We start from the raw sequence: 23,293 nt of genomic DNA, 5'->3' as shown, positions 1-23,293 counted from the left end.
CACAACAGAATACCTTATGCCACCAGATTTGAAATCTTGGGCTTAGACAATTTAGAACTATGCCGCCATCGATCCGACCTAAGCATAGTGCATAAAATTATCTGCTACAATGTCCTACCTGTCAATGAATACTTCAGCTTCAACCACAACAGCATATGAGAACACAATAGATACAAACTCAAGGTAAACCACTTCAAACTTGATTGCAAAAAAATATGACTTCAGCAGCAGAGTGGTCAATGCCTGGAATGCTCTACCTGATACTGTGGTTTCTTTCCCAAATCCCCAAAACTTTAACCTTAGACTGTCTACTGTCAATCTCACCCCATTCTTAAGAGATCTTTAAGGGGTGGGCATAAGTGCACCAGTGTGCCTACTGTCCCTGTTCTAATATTCCCTTGTATTCATATTCATTTCATGTATTCATAATCATATCTATACTTATATCTATTATCTTATTCATGCTTGATGAAATAAATTAATGAATAAATAAGGAAGGAAGGAAGGGAGGGAGGGAGGGAGGGAGGGAGGGAGGGAGGAAGAAAGGAAAGAAAGAAAGATATGGCTTGTGCGAGTGTTGTTGCAACTACCTGTGGTGACACTGACATGAGTGGGGTGGTGCATGAATGCAGATACGTGTTGCAGTGGTAGGTTTCTTCCAGTTTGGACCAGTTTGGCAGAACCGGTAGTGATTTGGCAGGCTAGGTCAGTGGAACTGGCAATGACCCAGGCCTGACATGCCCTTGAACCAGTTCTCCGGGGGGGGGGGCACTATTGGCACCACCATCTTATTTTTTGCTTCTGCACAGGCACAGAACAATTTTTATTGCAATGTGCATGTGCACGCAGCGCGCATGAGCGAACTGACAGTAGTCCCTGCCGGAACCCATCCCTGACATGTGCTCCAGCTGGCCACTCATGCCATCCAGTGGCAATTAGTCCATGGCATGGTAATGGACAGTGGCCGACAGTTTGGGGGCCCCTGCTTTAAGGGATCAGGTAGAAGGAGCTAGTGAACAAGCTTCAGTCATCCATGAAATTGGCTTTGCTTGTGAGTACCTGGGACAGGCTGATTGCAAAATTTGGTTCTCGATTGCTTAGCTCTTCTGCTTGGCTTTAGGTCTTTTCAAGCATTGTTTCTGGAAGAGAAAGAGGCTATATCCTGTCCTATAAGACACATATTTTGTCCTCCAAGGTGGCGCAGTGGTTAAAAAGCAGCACTGCAGGCTACTGCTAGATCAGCAGGTCAGCGGTTCAAATCTCACCGGCTCAGGGTTGACTCAGCCTTCCATCCTTCCGAGGTGGGTAAAATGAGGACCCAGATTGTTGGGGGCAATATGCTGACTCTCTGTAAACCGCTTAGAGAGGCCTGATAGGCCTATGAAGCGGTATATAAGTCTACTGCTATTGCTCCAAGAGCTGAGAAAAAAAAAGTAATTCGAGGAATGAGACCCTGTTAGCAAGACAGAAGCATAGAAGGAAGGTTTGCATTTTTGGAACCCTCAACTCTTTGCTTCTCAGTACATATCAAAAATTGCTACTGCAAAACAACTGATTATATTTCTTTTTATTAAGGCAATAACTCTTGAGGATACTAAGAGTAGATGGGTGGGAAAGTAACCTGAGGATTGCTGTTTATGGATATTTGTGCTTACATCATTTATTGTATTTTTATATGTATGGTCATCATTTTACACTGTTTTCTAGGTTTGCCCTGTTGGAAAATGTTAGAAGTCAAAATACTTCCAACTCACATAGCTACATTTCTTCTGCTCGTAAGATGCTCCTTTGTATTCAGGTCTGGCCTCAGAATAATAATATAGCACTTGGGAATGAAGACGCAACCAAGCAGACCAGCACTGGAGGCCAGTATGGAGAAGACCTGCACAGCCACCATATATTTCCCTTTGGTGCTCAGGTAGGTGGGCACAAAAGTCACCCAGACACTGCAGAAGACCAGCATGCTGAAGGTGATCAGCTTAGCTTCGTTGAAGGCCCCTGGGAGATTTCTGGCCAGGAAAGCAACTGTGAAGCAGATGGCAGCCAGGAAGCCCATGTAGCTGAGGGTGATGCAGAACATGACAACAGCCCCTTCGTTGCATTGCAGGATGATCTCTCCAGGCTGGGAGTGGAGGTCAGAGTCAGGGAATGGGGGAGAAACTCCCAGCCAAAGGGAGCAGATGATAATTTGGACAGCAGAACAAGAAAGGATGATGGAGTTGGCCAAACTCTTCCCCAACCATCTCTTCATTTGGTTTCCTGGTTTTGTGGCCAGGAAAGCCAGCACCACTGTGATTGTTTTGGCCAAGAGAGAAGAAACAGCAACTGAGAAGACAATGCTGAAAACCATTTGTCTGAGAAGGCAGGTGGCTTTTCTTGGTTGACCAATGAAGAGAAAATTAGACAAGAAACATAGCAGGAGGGAGACCAGGAGGGTGTAGGAGAGGTCCCGGTTGTTGGCTTTGACAATGGGAGTTTCTTGGTATTTAATGAATACGAGTAAGACAAAGCCCGTGGTTAGGGAAAAGAGTAGAGCAAATGATACCAGGATGTTGCCCAGATATTCTTCATAAGACAAGAAGGTTATAAATTTGGGGATACATTGGATTCTGTCCTTATTTGGATATTTATCATCTGGACACTTGGTGCATTTTTCTGTATCTGAGGGGGAAAAAACAATATTTCTTTACATACTATCCTTTCATCTTAAAAAAAAATACATTCTTGGGACAAATGCATTTCTTACCATCTTCTCTACAGAAACATCATAAAAAGCAATAATGATTTTCTGTGTAATATGAGAATGTTCACAAGAACTACATTGTTAAAGGTAAATAATAAATAAGTTAATCTTTCCAGACAAACTTCCTGAGTCCTTCACATGGCACTTCTTCATATACTGGACTCAGAAGATGCTAACTTTTGGAATCTGGTTTGCTGACAGGGAAACCTAGTCTTGCAAGTAATCAAGAATGACTACTGGGAGCAGTGGTACAAATATATTTGTCACGAGGTGGACCCACAACTATCCACACCCCCTCAGTGTGGACCAGAAACACCTTCTTGGTGATCCTCAGGTGGAGAGCTGCATAGAATGCGTTGCAATCCCAAAGAAGTTTTCCCCAAAAGGCACCTGGACTTTTTGTGTGGCTTTTCCCCTCTTTGACAGCATTTTGCTAGATTGGCCAAAACGTTTCCAAATCGCTCACCTGAATGCTGGAGATGCAACTATAAACAGGGAACTTTCTTCCATATGTGGTGGATGTGCCCCAAAACTAGAAAGTATTGGCTTAAAATAAAGGAATGTTGGAAGAAATCACAAAACAAAAAATTAAACTGAAACTGGAAACATTCTTACTGGGCATATTAGGTGGAAATATGTGTAAAAATTTCAATATACATATAATATCACATATACTAGAATCATCTTTGCTCAAAATTGGAAGCAGAATAACATCCCTTCAGATGCAATGATTATAAGAAAGGTATTTGAGTGTGTAGAGATGGATAGGTTGCCCATGGAGCAGAAAGACAGAGAAGAATTGGAATATTAGCAATAGCAATAGCAGTAGACTTATATACCACTTCATAGGGCTTTCAGCCCTCTCTAAGCGGTTTACAGAGAGTCAGCATATTGCCCCCAACAATCTGGGTCCTCATTTTACCCACCTCGGAAGGATGGAAGGCTGAGTCAACCCTGAGCCGGTGAGATTTGAACCGCTGAACTGCTGATCTAGCAGTAGCCTGCAGTGCTGCATTTAACCACTGCGCCACCTCGGCTGTTTATATTATAAAGTGTGGAGTAGATGGTATAAATGGCAGAAGATACATAAAACTACTGTATATAAGAAGTATGTAATATCTACAATAACATGACAATACTGTATATATTTGTAAATATTAGTACAATCTAAATGATTATATGATTTATAATAGGTGAATTACAGAAATAGAACTTATGTAAATATGAATGATATGGGATACCAATATGGAAATGCTGTAATGAGCGGAAATTTCTGTTTTGTTTTTTAATGTGTAAATACGTTAAATAAATTATTATTTTTTAAAAAAATGTGTTGCAATCCCAAAGATGCTTTTTTCCAAAAGGCAACTGGACTTTTTTGTGTGCTTTTTGTCTTTGAAAGCATTTGTTCTGACCCAAGCAAGAAGTGGAGTGTTGGTTCCAGCAAAACCCCTTTTATTTACACGACTGTGAATTCCTTTTCTTCACAGTCTGCAAGGCTCCAAACAGCCTTTCAGAGGGTTGTTAATCAAATACGAACCTTACCTCATTTGGCCAGCTGCCAAATAACTAGTTCCAAAGGCAGGGTATGGCAAAACTTGGCACAGAATCTCTTATACTTACAAACAGACTTTTTCTCTCTTGACATGACTGAATGAACGTATTGTTTCCTTCAAAAGCCCACTTCCTGTTCACTCCTCTTTTGTTTCCTGTGGGAGGGGCCAATTACCTCCAAGGTGTGGCTTTACTCTTAAGCTGAACCTGTTTTTTTAACTGTTCTTGTCTTGTGGCAACTCTGCGCTTGCACACACTGGGAATAGGCTCCAGCTGTTCCTCTGCCTTGCTGCTGTCTAGTTCCCTCTCTGCTTCTGATGCAGAGCCCTCGTCTGAGCTGGCCCCTGTTCCTCCCCAACCTCCTCACTGTCGGACTCTGCTGCCAGCTCAGCAGGCCGGTGGTGGGCCATCATTTAGCTTCCCAGATGTCTGCAGAGATTATCAATCACCCAGGCCATGGTTGTCTAACCGTCAAACTGATCAAGGAGAGAAGCAACCTAGAACTAAGAAGAAGAAAATTCTTGATGGAACAATTAATCAGTGGAACAACTTGCCTTCAGAAGTTGTGAAGGCTCCAAGTTGGAAGTTTTTAAGAAGAGATTAGACAACCATTTATCTGAAATGGAATAGGGTTTTCCTGCCTGAACATAGGGTTGGACTAGAAGACCTCCACAGTCACTTCCAACTCTGTTATTCTGGTCTGCCCAAAGGTGTTTTTCAAAAGGCCACTAGACTTTTTTGTTTTTTTTTCCCCTTGAAGGCATTTCTCTTAGAACCGAAGAAGCTTCTTGCATGAAACATTTTCAAAGAAAAATAACAGGAAAAACCAATTGCTTTTTTGGGGGGAAATCACCTTTTGCGACAACCATGACCTGGATGATTGAGAACCTCCATAGACAAGGCATTGCAATAATACTTCCAGGAGATGGACCTAAGACAATTTCTCAAGTTTCAAAGAATTCAGATCTTTCCTAGAAAGGTTAAAAACTACAAGGACACCTCCCAATTGAAAAGCAGAAGTGAGATTTTCTCTGAGAGTATCAAAGCTTGTGCAATATGTCAAATCCTCCTATTTGTTCCCAGCCCTTCCTTCAAGGTCTTTCTGCTTGTCACCCATTAGATAAGAAATGGTGCAGTTTGAAAACAAAAGTGAAAATGGTTGGTCTTTGATCTTTTAACTTGGACTCCCATGAATATGTTCTGCATGAACCCATTTCCACAAGTCCTGCTTTTTTCTTTGATGTCACCCACCTTCCTGAGTGGAGATGGTCCCCTCTGGACAGCGAATGCAGTCGTAGCAGCAAACTGGCTCTCCTTCTCGAGCCCTCTTGACAAATCCAGGTTGGCAATTTTCCACACATTTGGACTGAGGCAGAGACTAAGCAGAAAAGAAGGATGCCAAAATAAAACCTGAGAGTTAACCATCCATGGAGAATGGAGATAGACATAAACCTTAGTGAAGAGCCAAGGTGGCGCAGTGGTTAAATGCAGCACTGCAGGCTACTGCTAGATCAGCAGTTCAGCGGTTCAAATCTCACCGGCTCAGGGTTGACTCAGCCTTCCATCCTTCCGAGGTGGGTAAAATGAGGACCCAGATTGTTGGGGGCAATATGCTGACTCTCTGTAAACCGCTTAGAGAGGGCTGAAAGCCCTATGAAGCGGTATATAAGTCTACTGCTAAGTCTACTGCTATTGAAGTAGTTAGATAAATATGAAATATTAGCAACAGCACTTAGACTGATATACCACTTTCCAGTAGTTTCCAGCCCTCTCTAAGTGGTTTACAGAGTCAGCCTCTTGCCCCCCAACAATCTTGGTACTCATTTTCCCCATCTTGGAAGGACAGAAAGGCTGAGTCAACCATGAGCCAATGAGAATCGAACTGCCATATTGCAGGCATCCAGCAGTCAGCAGAAGTAGCCTGCAGTACTGCATTCTAACCACTGTGGAACTGTGGCTCATATATTACCTGATGTCCCATTCACTTGGATCTCATCTATCAAAGAATGGTGGTCAGTGGGCTCCAGGGTAAGAGCCTGTTCTGCTGTGGCCCACACCCTCTGGAATATTCTGCCATTTGGAAGTGAAGTAGGTCCCCACAATCCTGGCCTTCTGGAAGAACCTTAAAACCTGGCTTTGCTGGCTAACCTGGGAACACTGTAGAAGAACACTATTCTTGTTGTGGCTAACAGGGTAGAGAGAAGATCCTCACTCCTATGTTGCCTGTCTTGTTGGTTTTTAGCTACTGAGTTATGATCTTAGTATTGATCATACTGTGTTAACTTTTTAAACTTTCTATCATTTTGTAAGCTGCAACAGTGAGATAGATGGCAAATAAATGTAGTAGATGATGGATGGATGGATGGATGGAGGCAGAGAGACACAGAGAGAAGAGAGACAGAAAAACATCTATATCTATATCTATATCTATATCTATATCTATATCTATATCTATATCTATATCTATATCTATATCTATATCTATATCTATATCTATATCTATATCTATATCTATATCTATATCTATATCTATATCTATATCTATATCTATATCATCTATATCTATATCTATATCTATATCTATATCTATATCTATATCTATATCTATATCTATATCTATATCTATATCTATATCTATATCTATATCTATATCTATATCTATATCTATATCTATATCTATATCATCTATATCTAATCTATATCTATATCTATATCTATAATATTGTATTGTATTGTGTTGTGTTGTGTTGTGTTGTGTTGTGTTGTGTTGTGTTGTGTTGTGTTATATTATATTATATTATTGTATTGTATTGTATTGTATTGTATTGTATTGTATTGTATTGTATTGTATTGTATTGTATTGTATTGTATTGTATTGTATTGTATTGTATTGTATTGTATTGTATTGTATTGTATTATATTATATTATATTATATTATATTATATTATATTATATTATATTATATTATATTATATTATATTATATTATATTATATTATATTATATTATATTATATTATATTATATTATATTATATTATATTATATTATATTATATTATATTATATTATATTATATATGATAGACAGACAGACAGACAGATGATAGGAATGTGGAAAAAATAAACATCTTTATTGCTTAGGCCATCACATCTCTTTCCTTATTAATTCTAAGGAGGAACAAAGGAGAAAGTTAGATCCAAAACTAAATAGAGATTTCCTGATAGTGAGAATAATTAATCAGTGGAATGACTTGCCTCCAGAAGTTGTGAATGCTCCAACACTGGAAGTTTTTAAGAAGAGATTGAACAGACATTTGTCCAGAATGCTATAAGCCTAAGCAGGGGTTGGACTTGAAGACCTCCAAGGTACCTTCCAACTCTGTTATTCTCTTCTCTTCTCTTTTATTTTATCCTACCCATGACATGATTTCCAAGGATGATGATCTATTCATTAAATTCTATAACAACATTTATTCTAAAGGATTTATTAATATTTATTTTACTAGGATTCAAAAAAATAAGTAGAATAAAACAGTGATGAAGAAAGAAACTTTGCTCAGGAGGATACTAAATTGCAGAGGAACACAAAAAGGCCATGATCTATGTCATCAAATTTAGTCATACAACATCCCATGTTGGACATGGCTGAATCAGCTGAAAACACTATTCCATGTTAGAGCATCTGAAGGACACCTTGGTCAATAGTACTGAAGCTTCCCAAGCCATCTAACAAAATTATCAATTATTCCCCACATTCAATTTTCATCGAAAATCATCCATCTTGCTGACTAGGCTTAGCCCACTTAAATGGGTTCTAGGGCTTTGGAAATCAGAGAAAAGTCCCCAATATTTTCCCCACCTTGTTGAGCATCTTTAGCCTTGACAGAGCATCTTGGTTGATTATTGCTCTCTGTCTTTCCAAGTTTCCAAGTTTCAGTTTGATGGGATCTTCCTCGGAGAGAATCAACAAGCATCCAAAGTCCAGATCAGCTATTATGTCTCCATTTTGGTCCAAGTAGAGTTTAAAGTGGGAAATATTCCAAAATTCATTCTTCTCAAAAAAGGGGTGGAACTGAAATGAGTTCAATCCCAGATTTTAAAAGTAGAACACTTGGTTTCTCATCCCATATGATCTTTTAACATTTGCATTTTTCTACAACAGTGGTTGCAAATATGCTTGGTTTGGGGAACAAGTGTTACCAGTATCTTCAAAAGTGAAAAAAAAAGTTTAAGCAACATTTGTCAACCATATCATCCTCATTTAATGACCCCATAATCCCTTGAGGGGTAGAATTGGGGCAACTGAAAGGAGCTGAGTGTTTATTGGCCAGATACCTTTCCTGTTGCCAATGCAGAGTTTTGTTCAGCAAGTATATTCTCATCATGCCCAGAGAGAAAGAAATATCTGCCTCTACCTAGGATCAAACTCACAGCCTCCTGATTGTGTGGCGAGAGCTCCACAGTGATCTAGGGCACTGTACCACTCAAACATCTGTCAACTATATGTTGAGAAAATATAGATTGAGAAAATAAATAATTGACAAAGTTTGTCAATTATATGGTATATTCTTCAGCAGGTCACAAATAAATTAACAAACAAAGAGATTATGTATACACTCCCTGAAAACAACAGGGTGATTACAAGAAATCAGGGATTTGTCAAGAAGAAAGTTGGCCCAAAGGTGTTTTTTCAAGAGCAACGGGACTTTCTGGGGTTTTTTTTGGAAGATGTTTCGATTCTCATCCAAGAAACTTTTAAAATGATGATTTAATAGCTGACTAATTGCTGTAAGGCTGTAAACCGAGATGATGAAATGAGAATGAGTCAGCAGGGTTACTGCCACTTTAAGAAGCTATGTATATAAGGGAGGCCATGTGAGGGTGTTTCTCTCCTCCTGTTCTATCTCACAGTTATCTCTGTGTATCTCTCTGTGTGCGCTTCCATATTATAGTTGAAGATTGATTGATTGCCTGGTTTTGCCTTGTCTGTGTCTGTGTGTCTCTGTCTCTGTCTCTCTCCCCCCCCCCCTTTCTCTCTGTATACACCTTGTAGATAAACCACTGTTTAAAAGGCAAAACTCTGTGTACTGAATTTTGCTCCTGGGTTGTCTTAAAATAGTAATTACACTGTGCACTCTCTGATAGCTCTGAAGAAGCTGAAGAAGCTTCTTGGATGAGAAGTGAAATGTCTTTTAAAAAATCAGAAAGTCCAGTTGCCTCTTGAAAAACATCTTTGGGACAACCATGACTTGGATGGCTGAGAATCTCCATAGACATTTGCCAATTTAACCTTTCTCTCCTAGTCAACAAAGGAAACCAATCCTCGTGACTTAATTCTACTTTATTGTAAAGCTACGTCAAAGAATCTTGAAAGTCTGAAAGTACGCATCTCCCATCTGTCTTCCTGAAAAGTTAGGGGGGGGGGTTGAATTTCATTCTTTGCCTGTTATTCAGCTGTTGGCTGCCATTTCTTACCTGATCGTTCCCATGAAGCCTGTCTTCCCCATCATACCCCAAGATCATTCCGTCATGTCATTAGGTAAAGGTAAAGGTTCCCCTCATACATATGTGCTAGTTGTTCCTGGGGCGGTGCTCATCTCCATTTCAAAGCTGAAGAGCCAGCACTGTCCAAAGATGTCTCTGTGGCCATGTGACCAGCATGACTAAATGCCCAAGGCACACAGAATGCTGTTACCTTCCCATCAAAGGTGGTCCCTGCTCAGTGGTTAGGGTGCAGTACTGCAGGCCACTTCAGCTGACTGTTGTCTGCAGTTCAGCAGTTCAAATCTCACCGGCTCAAGGTTGACTCAGCCTTCCATCCTTTCAAGGTGGGTGAAATGAGGACCCAGACTGTAGGGGCAATATGCTGACTCTGTAAACTGCTTAGAGAGGGCTGAAAGCCCTATGAAGCAGTATATATAAGTCTAACTGCTATTTTTATATGCTTTTGAACTGCTAGGTTGGCAGAAGCTGGCACAAGTATTGGGAGCTCACTCTTATGCGGTGCTTGGGATTCGAATCATCAAACTGCTGACCTTTCTGATCAACAAGCTCAGCATTTTAGCCACTGAGCCACCATGTCCTTTGACATGTTATTACACTTCTTTAATGAAATAGGAGATGGTGGTAATAAAATTTGATTTTAGCAAAGTACCAACAAATTACTTCCTGATGTTATAATTCAATAGCTGATTATGTAAGATTTGGATTGTGAAAAATTAAGAGTAAAATTGTGCCAAATAATTTTCAATGTTCATCATAAACTGTAGTTATGAAAAGCAATGAGGCATTTGTTATCAATTCATATATTTTCAGTAGTAAAGACATGCAGAGCTTCTAGGAGGTGAGGGACCCAGAAGGAAAAGGAAAGGCTAATGACTCATCATACCTTCTACAGATACAGCTACAATGGCATGCAGCTTCATACTGCCCAGTCTACAGTTGAAGAGACCATTTCCAAAACAATTTATCTGAATATGATTGAAGAATGAGGGACCAGCAATGGGAATGTTAACTGGGAATGTTTTGGCACGCAAACCTCAGTTCTGGCTTTGCTATAATGAATCCACTTGGCCTTTAGTAAAATAAACCTTTTGCACCAAATGGAATCAAGGGTCATTCTTGCTTAAGAGACCAAGTTAGGGCAGGACCACCACCATGTTTTTGTCATACAAGATTTATCCCAACTCAGAGACAAAACTATTTTGGTCTATTTTAAAATAATAGCAAGCTTCCAGAAAAATATCTAAGATTTCCTGAAAGAGAGAGGTGCATAAGTTAAATCCAGTAGAAAAATTTCTGATTTTCAGAAACTATGAAGAGAAAAAATATATTTCATATAAGAATAAATGGATGCCAGCTACAATGTAGGCCTTTTGTTAAATTTTTGTTTCTACTTTTTCTATGCTATTATATATCGCTATTGAACACAAATTATAATAAATTAATAGTGGTGGTAATGTTTTAAAGATTTGATGATAATTATTTAATTAGGTCATAATACTAACTCATATGAAGCATGATGGGTATCAAACATCATTAGAGTATTTATGAAAATAACCTCAAAATAGTAATTGATTGCAATCCAAAAGTGAGTCGGCAGTGTAACTTTCATGGGAAAAAGGCAAATGAATCCATTATAATCTTAGGAAGTGAATGTTCTGATTTGGAAAGACCCCAACTCAACTACCAGATCCCCTTGCAGACACCAAGCTAAAAAAGACATGGCCAAAAATTGATATCAAAATTGATCTACCATGATATAGACTTTTTGGATTACCAACCCCCAGTTGACTAGACTGGCCAAAAGTTTTGGACTTTTGTAGCATAATGAAGTTGAAATGGTTCCCCTCCTTCTCCATTGGTCTTCTTCTCAAAGAGAACTGAGATGAATAGATACTTGGCAGGGCCCCATACCTGCCATGGTTGCAGCCTTGGAGCTTCCAAATTCTCTCCGCCCTCCTTCCTTCTCCTCCTGTATCTGGAGAAATATGCAGCATTCAAGACATGCACCAGAGTCTTAACGATACTGTAAACATGTTTGTTATTTGAGATCCGTAAACTGTTCCTTCCCTGTTGGGCCTCCATTGATGCTTTCTGGGTGCATCTTCTCCGACCATTGGCAGACGAGTCACGGTTTGAAAAGGAACAGTGAAAATACTGGTCTTCATACTGGACATCTACAAACAAATATGGTTCAAACGCGTCATCTTTTGGGCTTTGTTTCCCCTGAAGATGAAAGGACCAAATACTATGGACATATTTGAGAAGTCCCTGTTTTTTCAATGAATATGCTCCCAAATTTGTGGTGATCCAGACTTTCCCTTCAATGGGTCCTGGCAAACCTTCAAGTGTTAAATGGAAAGGAAGTATTCTGCCTGAAATGGAAACGTATTCTAAGAAGTGGACAAAGACATTGACTTGTCTCCACTTAGAGATGGCCTCTCTGAGGAGTGCCGGCTGTCTAGTCATTGAGATTCGTTGCGATATAACAACACAGATTCCATTCCTGACAAGCATACGAGGCACAATCCTCATGAAACTCTCTCCCTTTTCTGTGTCTGAAGCGAAGAGACCAATCAAGGTCCACCTGAAATGGAGAAGGAGGTGGACAATTGCTGGGTTCTGAAACCCTTCTTTGGGGAGCATCCAGTGGAAAAAAGGGAATTGACTTTTATCACTCAGAGCCTCTGAAGGAGTTAGATAACTGATCTGAAAAGACAATGAAGAATGCTTATATTTAGGTTTGGACCAAATCCGAAAGATTTTTATACCAATAATTATACATCCCAATTTTAGACAAAGAACAAGTCATATAATTTCCCAATTCAGGCCTGAGGGTGGAAGAGACCCACAAGATTATTAGATTGTGTGCTTAATTGAGTGATGATATATGTCTTAAGCTTCAAATCTCAACTCCATATAGGATCTTAGGGGCCATCTTGGCATTATGTACTTTAATAAATGAGGCTAAAGAAGTTGGATCTCTATGATTTTTTTAAAGTTTAAGTAGTAGGTTCACTCATGTCCTTGCTCTGAGATCCTTTGATGTAGAGTGAGCAAAGATCCAATCTCCAAGAAAACTACCTCTAGATAAGGAAAGATTTACGTGCTCTATTGGCTTATCACTGAATAGCCACATATGGACATGATGTCATTTTAAAAAATCATAACTGTTGACTTTGATTTATTAATAATCAAATAATGACTGTGGGAGTTGGAGCTAAGTCTTCTTAATAGCACATGGAACTCAACTTGAGTGAGTCCTTGGTGCTCTCTGAGCTTGCTTGTTTTCTTGCAGATGTTTCATGACCCAACTAGGTAGCATCATCAGTGCTAGTCGTCATCATTATCACTAGCATTGATGATGGTACCTAGTTTGGGTCATGAAACATCTGCAAGAAAACAAGCAAGTTCAGAGAGCACCAAGGACCCCACAGTCCTCTCCTCCTCTCTTCCTCCCCCTCCTCTTCTTCTCTACAAACTCCATTCCCTTCCAGCATTGATGATGGTACCTAGTTTGTTTAATAAAACATCTGCAAGAAAACAAGCAAGCTCACAGACCACCAAGGACCCTTCATTTTAACCCTGAGCTACAAATATTCTCCTTTATTACAACTCAACTTGCAAGTATAATAATAAGAATATCATCCTCAGAATATAAAAAATGATAATATATGTATTTAGTGCCTCAGGCATGTGTACATGAGGGTCCTTTATTAGTCCTGGAATATCATTCATGTCTAGACTGAATAATAATGGTGAACGTATGCCCCCTTCATGAGTTTTGATCCTATTTGCTACCAATAATTTTCTAATGGTGAGAACAATCTACCAATGAACAGAAGTTGCCTTTGGAAGTTGTGGAAGTTTTCAAGAAGAAACCGGACTGCCATCTGTCAGAAAGGGTGTAGGGTCTGCTTAAGTGTGTGTGGGGGGGGGTGGTGAACTAGATGACATAAGCTCCTTTCCAACTCTGTTAATCTGTAGATGTAAGTGTCCAGCAGATGAAGATCTTGACATGAGAGGAAAGAGCTGCTTTAATGATTGCCTCCTTCTCAATATGGATCCTAGTTACCAGCCATGGCACCTACTGTACAATGGCTATGGTGAAAAGCAACTCCCGAATTCCATAGAGAAGATATAAGTGGATATATTGATCACTGACCACCTCTATGCTCACTTTACCAGAAGCAGAAACACACACATACACAAACCTGTGGGACTTTGTAGATGCCTACTAAAGTTGACATCTGGATGGAGATGTCCCTTCTAGCTGCGTCAAGAAGTATCAAAAGACTGTCCTCCTTTCCACAGCTGTAGTTGGGAACATTAGCTTCTCCAGTAGAGAGTATGTCCAGCAAAGCATCCGAAGTGGCAAGTGTGCTCAGCGAGTTGTCATGGATGTTGTAGCCAAGGGTGAGATTGTGCAGGAGCTGTGGATTCTTGTTAGCCACGTGAATGGCAGAAATGAATCGGACAATTCTAAACTTATCAGAAGTTAACCCACCAGAAGGTGCCCACCTGTAGAAAAATATCCATATTATCAATACCACCATCGAAAGCAATGGCCAAATATTGTTACTCTTTGTCACCACAACCTTATGGAGTCTTAAGCCAATACTGATCCAAAAGCAGAGGCAACAATTAAACCATTCAATGAGCATTTATAGATAGATACAGATACAGATTAACAGAGTTGGAGAGGACACTACACCATTTCCAACAGTGGGCAGTTCAGTCTCTCCTTGAAAGCTTCCAGGGATAGGCTCAACATAGGAAATTGCAACCTTTTCAATAGTTACTTTAAACAAAAGTCGGATTTCAATAGATGTACTCAGGACTGGATGGGGAGGAAGAAATAATCTGGAGTTCTTTTAGCTGTTTCTCCATCTTTGGATTTGAGTCTCCTCCAGGAAATTGGGTGGGTCCTGCAATACAGGAGTAAGTGAAATATGGAGGAAAAAAAGGGAATATTACAACTGCAAATGGAAGGAGGGCAACTCCATCATCCTTAATGACTTACGAGTGAAACTGACTAGAAGGAATCATGTTGAAAGGCAACGTTATATTTGAGCTTAATGTTGCCGTGATGACTATGCTAATGAGATGGTCTCCTGGCCTGTAATAGCTTGGTGGGTTTTTTCCATCCCGGTACTCCAAATTCATCAGGCACTTCCTCCTAAGCTTTCCAGAGACTGGCTGGAAGACAGGCAGCATAAGAAGCACCAGGAGCAGAATCAGGAGGTCCATAATTCCTTGGGATGAATCAACCCCTTTCTAAACAAGGACACCAGGAAGAGGTAGAAGAATTCCAGGCCAAGATGGAAAGGATAGTGGTTCTCCTGATTCAGACAGAGACAAGCCGAGCTTCATCTGGAAAGGAAAGTACATTCAAGAGAAGAGCTCCTACCTGTCCCAAAACCTGTGTCATACAGAGCATCACCTGAGGCATTTATCCTTTTCTGATGCAAGATCCCTTCCATGCTGCTTCAGGCTGATGTTTACATCAAGGCAGTCGCTGGAGAAGTGACAGAAGAGGTCAACAAAGAACAAGATGGCGATAATTACACTCTGAAGCAACTTCTCCTCTGAGAACCCTGGAGTTTTTCCAGAGCTCCATATCAGGAGGGATGGCTAGAGAAAAGCATGCAAGTGCAAAATCACAGGTAGACTCCTGGGAACATTATTCTGTAGTGGTTGTGGTCCTTCCTATCCAGGCATGCCCAGAAAATGATGCTGGATGAAGGAAATTGATTTCTGCTGTCCTTCAACTCGGCATCCTGTCTCCAGAGGTCACTGGGGAGGTGACCATAGCTATAGGTTGACTCAGCCTTCCGTCCTTCCAAGGTTGGTAAATTGAGGACCCAGATTGTTGGGGACAATATGCTGACTCTGTAAACTGCTTAGAGAGGGCTGTAAAGCACCGTGAAGTGATTTATAAGTCTAAGTGCTATTGCTAAGGAGGTAGATCCTGGTTGAGTTGTAGGAATGTCAGCTAAGCAATAAAAGAGGTGAACGAACTGTGATGGTGCAGTGGTTAGAATGCAGCATTGTAGGCTAACTCTGCCCACAGCCAGGAGTTCAATTGTCACTGGCTCAAGGTTGACTCAGTTTTCCATCCTTCCAAGGTGGGTAAAATGAGGAGCCAGATTGTTGCAGGCCCAAAACGCCGTCTCCATGGTCATGGGACTGGTATGACTAAATGCCAAAGGGGCATGAAATGCTGTTACCTTCCCACCAAAGATGGTCCCTATTTTTCTACTTGCATTTTTATGTGCTTTCAAACTGCTAGGTTGACAGAAGCTATGACAAGTAATGGGAGCTCACTCCGTTATGCTGTGCTAGGGATTCAAACCGCCAAACAACCGACATTTCTGATCGACAAGCTCAGCGTCTTAGCCACTGATCCATTGCATCCCTTTGCTAGTAGTATTAGATCTCCATATATTAATCTTAAATGGGAGCTCATTTTAAAATTACTTATACCTGAAATTTCATTTCTCCACTCTTCTAGAAATGCCAATTTTTCAATGAGATCTAACAGACTGGAAAGTGACTATTTGAGGAGTGCATTGTTGGGCAAATAGGTGCAGCCAGCCCAGCACCGAGCCTGGACTCACCACTCTCCTCCTCCTCCTCCTCCTCCCCGCTCGGTGCTGAGCTTTAAAGGGGTCTCCCCTCCCCAGCCAGCCAGCCCACCCAGCCAATTCCTCCCACCACCACCACTGTGTCCAACAGACCAGGTGTCTTGCATTTATGGCAGACATAAATGCGAGACACCTGGCCTGTTGAAACACAGCGGCGAGAACGTCCCTGCTGCTTCCGTGCTCCGCCGCCTCACCCCCCTGCCTCCTCCGACCCCACCGCTGTGAAGAAAGAAAAAAAAACACACACAAACCTCACAATAAAAAATTATTTTTTTTTATTAAATTACAAATTAAATTACAATAAATTTGAACCCCCCCCCCTCCATCTGATCCACCTTTTCCAGCTGTGGAAACTCTCTCAACTCTCCTCTTGTCCGCCCAACATAAGCGTGCTCAACGTAAGGTCATAAGGCATGATTCGCTGCTCCCCGATCAGGAGGCGGAAGAATCAGTGCCTCTTTTGCATATGAAAGTTTTCGCTTGTTAACTCCTCCTTAACTTTTAAAAGGCAAACAATTCCTTAGGCAAAAGAGGCCCCGAGTTCTCTGGCCTCCTCCCATAGTTAACACTGAGAGCAGACACCAAGCCACTGTGACTTTGAATCTGGTAGCAACTACCCTGGCTTTAATTATTTAAAAAAAATTATTTAAAATTCTTTCTTTCCCTCAGGAGACTGGTGAGGCCACGCCTCCCCTGCCTCTAGTGACTGCACGTCCCTGGAGGCAAAGTATTGCTCAATGTTCCAAGTTATTAAGAGAGCCATGTTAGTACATCTGGAAAAACCCGAATCTGAAAGTTTCCAGGTTTTCCCCACCTAAATGAAAGTTCAAGTTCTTGCCCCCATACCCACAAGACCATCACATGGTCCAATCTCTCTCTGCCACACTGGCAGCTTCCACCCATCCAATTCCGGTCAGGTGCAGAGACACAAAGACAAAGGATGACCTTGGCTTTCTAGAAAGACTTTTGTTATGGCTACATATCATCTAGCTCTGTACAATCCCCCCTTCCATTTTCCCACCATAGAAAATGCATAGCAGAATAATAGAAAGTGTGGCAGGCCAAAGACCCAAAAGAAAAGATGGCTGCAGGCCTGACATCAATCTCTGAACAGTCCAACATTTTCTGAATGATGCTTTCATCTGATGAGGTGTTCTAATTTTTTCAATATTGTGCAAATACAATTCTATCCGCTGTCAATACATGTAGCAATAAGTATATAGTCCCTTTATTATAGCTTTCTGGTATTATATATAACAGAAATATTTCTCGTTTTAAATCTATATGCTGCTGAGTCATCTTTTCCAACCACGTATGTATTTTTGTCCAGTATTTTCTTGCCTTTGTATATGTCCACCACGTATGATGATAAGTACCTGGCATTTGGGTACATTTCCAACATTTAGCGGACATGTTTTTAAACATTTTTCCTAGTCTTGCCAGTGGCAGATGCCACCTATAGAACATTTTATAAAGGTTTTCCTTATAAGCAGTAGTCATTGTCAGTTTACAGTTTCTGTCCCAAAGTTTTTGCCATTTATCTAGTTCTATAGCATAGCCAAAGTCTTTTGCCCATACTATTCTAGGAGAGGGGGTGGATGCTAACTTTCTCTGATGGGTTGGAAACCCGCCATCCTGGGCCCAATGTTTGGGAAGCCAGGCTCTGCTTGTCACAAGCCAGGACAAAGGGTGAGTGATGGAGGAGTAACAACATCTCCTTCAACAAACTTGGCCTGGCTGGTAGCACCTCGTAAAGGCCCCTTTCCAGTGTTACAAGAGAAGACAGTCAATGATTTTGAAGGGGGAAGAGGGCTCTACGCCCCAACGGCAGATCAAGAGGCTCAGCCATCTTCTAGGAGAAGGGAAACCCTGATTACAAACCTCCAATGCCTGGTGGCTATAACCGCTACTGGAAAAGGCTTCGGGAGTCAACCTCCAGGCAAAATCCAGAGCCGGAGTCCCGGAAGCAGTTCATGACTGTGCACAACTATGTTCTGGTGACTCCTGCGACACAGCTGGAACCAATCGTATCAGCTTTGCTGTTCCATTGGACTAGTTCAGTGACATGGAGAGCGGGGGATCTGCTACTTGGGTAACAGTGGATCCTCCATATTAATCTATCCAGGCCTCGTGCTCTGGAGAGGACACTCCAGCTTTGACCTCTTTCCAGAGCATGATACCATAGTCTTTTTAGACTGAAGGATGCCAATAATGAAGGAAACAATGGGTTGGGATGGGGATAGTCCCCACCAGTGTTATATATCATCAGTAGTGCTGATTTTCATTTGTCCTATTAGTAAGATTCGAAACCATTCACTCATTAAAGCAGAACCATCATAAAAGCAAAAACATGTGTTAATAGATGGGTAAGCAAAGCAATTCTAAAAAAACACTTTGTCCTTTATTTCCATAAGGAGAGGGCATTTAAATCATACTAGGGTGAACCAACTACTCTCCTTTCTGTAACTATATGAATAAAAAGTCAGTGTTCAAGGAATGAAATAAGGACTGGAAGGAGAGGGGAAGATCCCCTGGACTTTTGCCTCTTTCTTTCTTAGGTTCTTTCGGGATTTCTTCTCCCGGTCCTTCAATTTGAGTCTCTCCCACATGACAAGACAAAAGAAGGAGCCTTAGAAATAACAATGACCCAAGATGTCCTGTAGGAATAAGTGGAAGAAGAATGGAATGGAGTAGGATAGGATAGGATAGGATAAGATAGGATAGGATAGGATAGGATAGGATGGGATGGGATGGGATGGGATAGGATAGGATAGGATAGGATAGGATAGGATAGGATAGGATAGGATAGGATAGGATAGGATAGGATACCAGTAGAATGAATATAGAAGAGTAGAGTACAGTAAAATAGAATAGAATATAGAATGGAACAATAGAATAGAATATAGAATAGGGAATGGAATGGAATAGGATAGAATAGAATAGAATAGATGCTGGAAGGGACCATGGAGGTCTTCTCGTCCAACTCCCAGATCAAGCAGGAGACCCTATACTATTTCAGACAAATAACTATCCAGTCCCTTCTTAAAAACCATCAGTGATGAAGCACCCACAACCTCTGGTGGCAAGGTGTTCCACTGGTTAATTGTCCTCACTGTTTGGAGGTTTAATTCCAGGTTGCTTCTTTCTTTGATGAGTTTCCATCCATTGTTTCTTGATTTGCCTTCTTTGGTGCTTCGGATAATAATTTGACCCTCTCTTCTTTGTGGCATCCCCTCAAATACTGGAATCCTTATATCATGCTCCCCCTTCTTTTCTCTAAACTAACCAAACCCAAATCCTGTAGCAGTTCTTCATATGTTTTAATCTCCAGGCCCTTAATCATCACAGTTGCTCTTCTCTTAACTTTTTCCAAAGTCTCAAAAACCTTTTTGCAGTATGGTGACCAACATTGGTTGCAATATTCCAGGTGTGGCATTACTATGGTTTTATAAAGTGGCACTAATACTTCATGTAATCTTGATTCTAAAGGCTACTGTTAGAATTATAAGGTACGGGATACAAATCCACCGCACTGAATGACTTACCGAGGCAGAGGAGAACTATAACGAGCACCATTGAACTGTAACAGCTGAGACGAAGTTATTGATGCAGTGACAAATGCACTAATAATGTGGTCACCTGACCTGCAATAACTCTCTGGATATTCTCTGTCCTGCCGTCTTAAAGTCGGGGGGCATTTGGGTCTGAGCCGCCCTGAGTTTCTGGGTCAGAACAAGCAGCAGCATCAGATGGCGAAGCAGAAGGTCCATTTTGCTTTAAGATGAATCAGCCACTTCTCTCTTTCTAAACCACAGGTGGTTAGTAGAATTCAAAGTGCTCTCACAAAATGGAAACACCAGGGGCTTCCCCAATTCAGACAAAGACAAGCCGAGTTTCCCTTGGAAAGGAATAGAAACACATGGTCGGCAGCATAACCATAGCCTGCCTATCCTCAATACTCTCCAGGCTGGAGGCATTTATCCTTTTCTGAGATCCCTTCCCTGTTGATTCAGACTGATGTTTACATCCAAGGCAGTCGTTGGAGGAGTAGCAGAGGAGGAGTCAAAGACCCGGACGGTGATAATTAAAGTGAGGAGCAATGATACAGAATAACAGAGTTGGAAGGTGGACCTCGTAGGTCATCTAGTCCACTCCACCCACCCCCATCCAAGCAGGAGACCCTACACCATTTAGCAGATTAACAACAGTTGGTAGGGACCTTGTAGGTCATCTAGTCCAACCCTCCAGCCCACGTAGGAGACCCTACACCATTTCTGACAGTTGGAAGTCCAGTCTCTTCTTGAAAGCTTCCAGGGATGAAGCTCCCACAACTTCTGAAGGCAACTTCTGTTCCAGGGGTTGATTGCTTTCCCTCTCAGGAAATCCCTCCTTATTTCCAGGTTGAATCTCTCCTTGTTCAGTTCCCATCGATTATTCCTTGACTGGCCTTGAATGGTTTGTAAGAAGGAACTGCAGAGTCACATGTGCTATCAGCAACAATAATGCAACCACTTACATCCCACTTCTTCCAGGTGTTCATATTGAGGCCCAGTGTCAGGGTTCCAATAGATGCCCTAATTAATTCATGAGCTCATTAACTTCAGCCAAGTTACAAAAGAAATCCAGTTATTTATTAGGAACAACATGTCACCACATTCTACGCACCACTTTCGCGGGTTGTAGAAAACACGCCTCTCTGGCTGTCTCTAGTAGCCTGGGATACAAGCCTTGAGAAAGGTGTGCGTGGAATGTGCTTTTGGTCGTGGTTGCCAAGCTGCTCTGTCAGTTCTCCCCCTCTCCTGCCTATGACAACTCGAGAGCAGGCCAGGAATGCTATACGAGTCAACACCCAGGGCCTTACATTGAAAGAAAGCTTGCTGTTAAAGATATGTTCATTATTTCAAGAGGGACATTTTCCAATTTTATTCCTTTTTATTAGATATTGTACTATTGTCATGTTTTGAAAGGTTGGTTCCCTATTAGCATTTCTGTTGTGTATATTTGTTTTCCATAGCCTTCCAACACTGTAGAATTTTCTGCTTCTATTCCTCTTTTTAATGGTAGATTTGTAATTCCCAATTTCCTACCCAATTCTGCTGTGTGGCCTCATCCATGTGGTGGGAATTTGTGGTCAGGATTAGAAGGTAATATCACTATGTGCACTTATTTTAACAATCCCTTGTGACATGTCATATCTCAGAGCTTCTAGTTAAACATGATGTTTTATGATGATTATGTCTCCTTAGAGGACAAAGAAATGCACTGACATTTCTACCTTTCAGAAGGAGAAAATGGTGTAAGAAAGGAAGGGGAAATGATGCTTGCAAACATATTCAAAAGTAATATTATAATGAATCTTGGGTTATTCCCTGCCCTTCTCTTATTTACAGAGAACAGTGGACTTAATTAGAACAAACATTGGCATCTAGGGATTCAGAGGCTGCTGGAGGAACGTTCTGAGAAAAACTACAATGGGCCTCTGGGAGACACAAGAACACATTTTTTTTTTATTTCTCAATTTGTATATTATCTACTCCTATTAAACTAAAAACTAATTTTCCTGACTATCTTTTTGTTTCATTTAACCTCTCAGAGGTCAAATTCCCCATAGCTGTGGCCCTTTTTAAATAATGCAAGTCAACAACTTCATTAGTTTTGCAAGATTGCTTTTGTTGGCTCTCATCAGCTAGCCATACCCTTGCTGGGATTTGAGCTTGGGCTGCTAATTTATTAGGCAGTTGTATTAACCTCTAAGCAACAAGTTCTCCTCTCTTTATCAGCTGAACCAGGGGAGAGATTAAATGTTCTTTTTCTTCTTCTCTCAAAGCACCTGGTCTACCCAAATCATCTCTCCCCTGGTTCAGCTGATAAAGGTAGGAGAACTTAGAGGTTAATACAACTGCCTAATATGTTAGCAGCCCAAGTTCAAATCCCAGCAATGGGTATGGCTAGCTGATGAGAGCTAAGCAGCTTGAAATAGATCTATACTAGTCTTCCTTCATTTCTTTATCAGCAAAAATGTAACACAAAGTAGTTTGTTGTGAAAGAGACTGACTGGAAGGCATAAGAATTATGGTGCACCAATTATGGAAATAGTAAGCCCATAAATATTTCTGATATTTTGCAGTTTCCAACACTGAGATTTTTAAAGAAGAGATTGGATAACCACTTGTCTGAAATTGTACCGTGTGTCAGGGTTCCAAGTAATGTACCCGTAGAAAGTGGAAGTCCGAGGCAGGAAAATTCCTCACAGAACAGTTTTATTGGATATATCATATTGCCATGACTGGTGAAAGCTGACTCTAAAAGTTCCCAGGGCTTTCACCTATTTAAAAGTACAGGTTTCCTCTTTCCCCCAAGTCACCAGTCACATTGTCCAGTCCAGGTGCTGGCTGGTCATTTGGTTACTTGGCTCCTCTTCTGGCCAGCCACCTGTGAGAATGTCCTTGGTTCCCACAGGAAAGCTACAAAACCCCATCTAACTATTTTCCCCCTCCCTCCATTGTGTGGCAACTCTGAAGCCTCCAAGATGGCTTCTGCCATGCTCATTAGAGCCAAGGTGGTTCAGTGGTTAGAGTGCAGTTATGTAGGCTATTTCAGCTGACTGCTAGCTGCAGTTTGGCAGTTCAAAACTCACTGGCTCAATGTTGACTCAGCCTTCCATTCTTCCGGGATGGGTAAAATGAGGGCTCAGATTGTTGGGGGCAAGAGGTGGACTCTGTAAACCACTTAGAGAGAGTTGTGAAAGCACTATGAAGTGGGATATAAATCTAAGTGCTATTGCTGTTCATTTCAGGGTTGACACAGGTTCCTGCAGGAGCAAGAGCCTGGACCGTGAAGGTTCCTTC

The 23,293-nt window shown here is 41.2% G+C and overlaps 1 protein-coding gene across 1 annotated transcript in view; it reads right to left on the bottom strand.

The window, feature by feature from the left end:
- Positions 1–1,750: 1,750 nt before the first annotated feature.
- The window catches only part of LOC148049892 (vomeronasal type-2 receptor 26-like), a 45,261-nt gene continuing 23,718 nt past the window's right edge, over positions 1,751–23,293 (bottom strand). Inside the window, exons 6-9 of the mRNA XM_087705133.1 lie at positions 15,242–15,432; positions 14,013–14,319; positions 10,685–10,766; positions 1,751–2,565 (exon numbers count right to left, since the gene is read on the bottom strand). Of these exons, the coding sequence (XP_087561259.1) occupies positions 1,751–2,565; positions 10,685–10,766; positions 14,013–14,319; positions 15,242–15,432 (1,395 nt within the window). The remainder of the gene's footprint in view (positions 2,566–10,684; positions 10,767–14,012; positions 14,320–15,241; positions 15,433–23,293) is intronic.

Source organism: Thamnophis sirtalis, unplaced genomic scaffold, assembly GCF_051295495.1.
Source record: "Thamnophis sirtalis isolate CommonGarterSnake01/CBP01778 unplaced genomic scaffold, rThaSir2_p1.2 scaffold_1, whole genome shotgun sequence".
NCBI classification, from domain to species: Eukaryota; Metazoa; Chordata; class Lepidosauria; order Squamata; family Natricidae; genus Thamnophis; species Thamnophis sirtalis.
The sequence above is the reverse complement of the archived record's forward strand: the minus strand, read 5'-3'. Positions and strand labels throughout refer to the sequence as shown.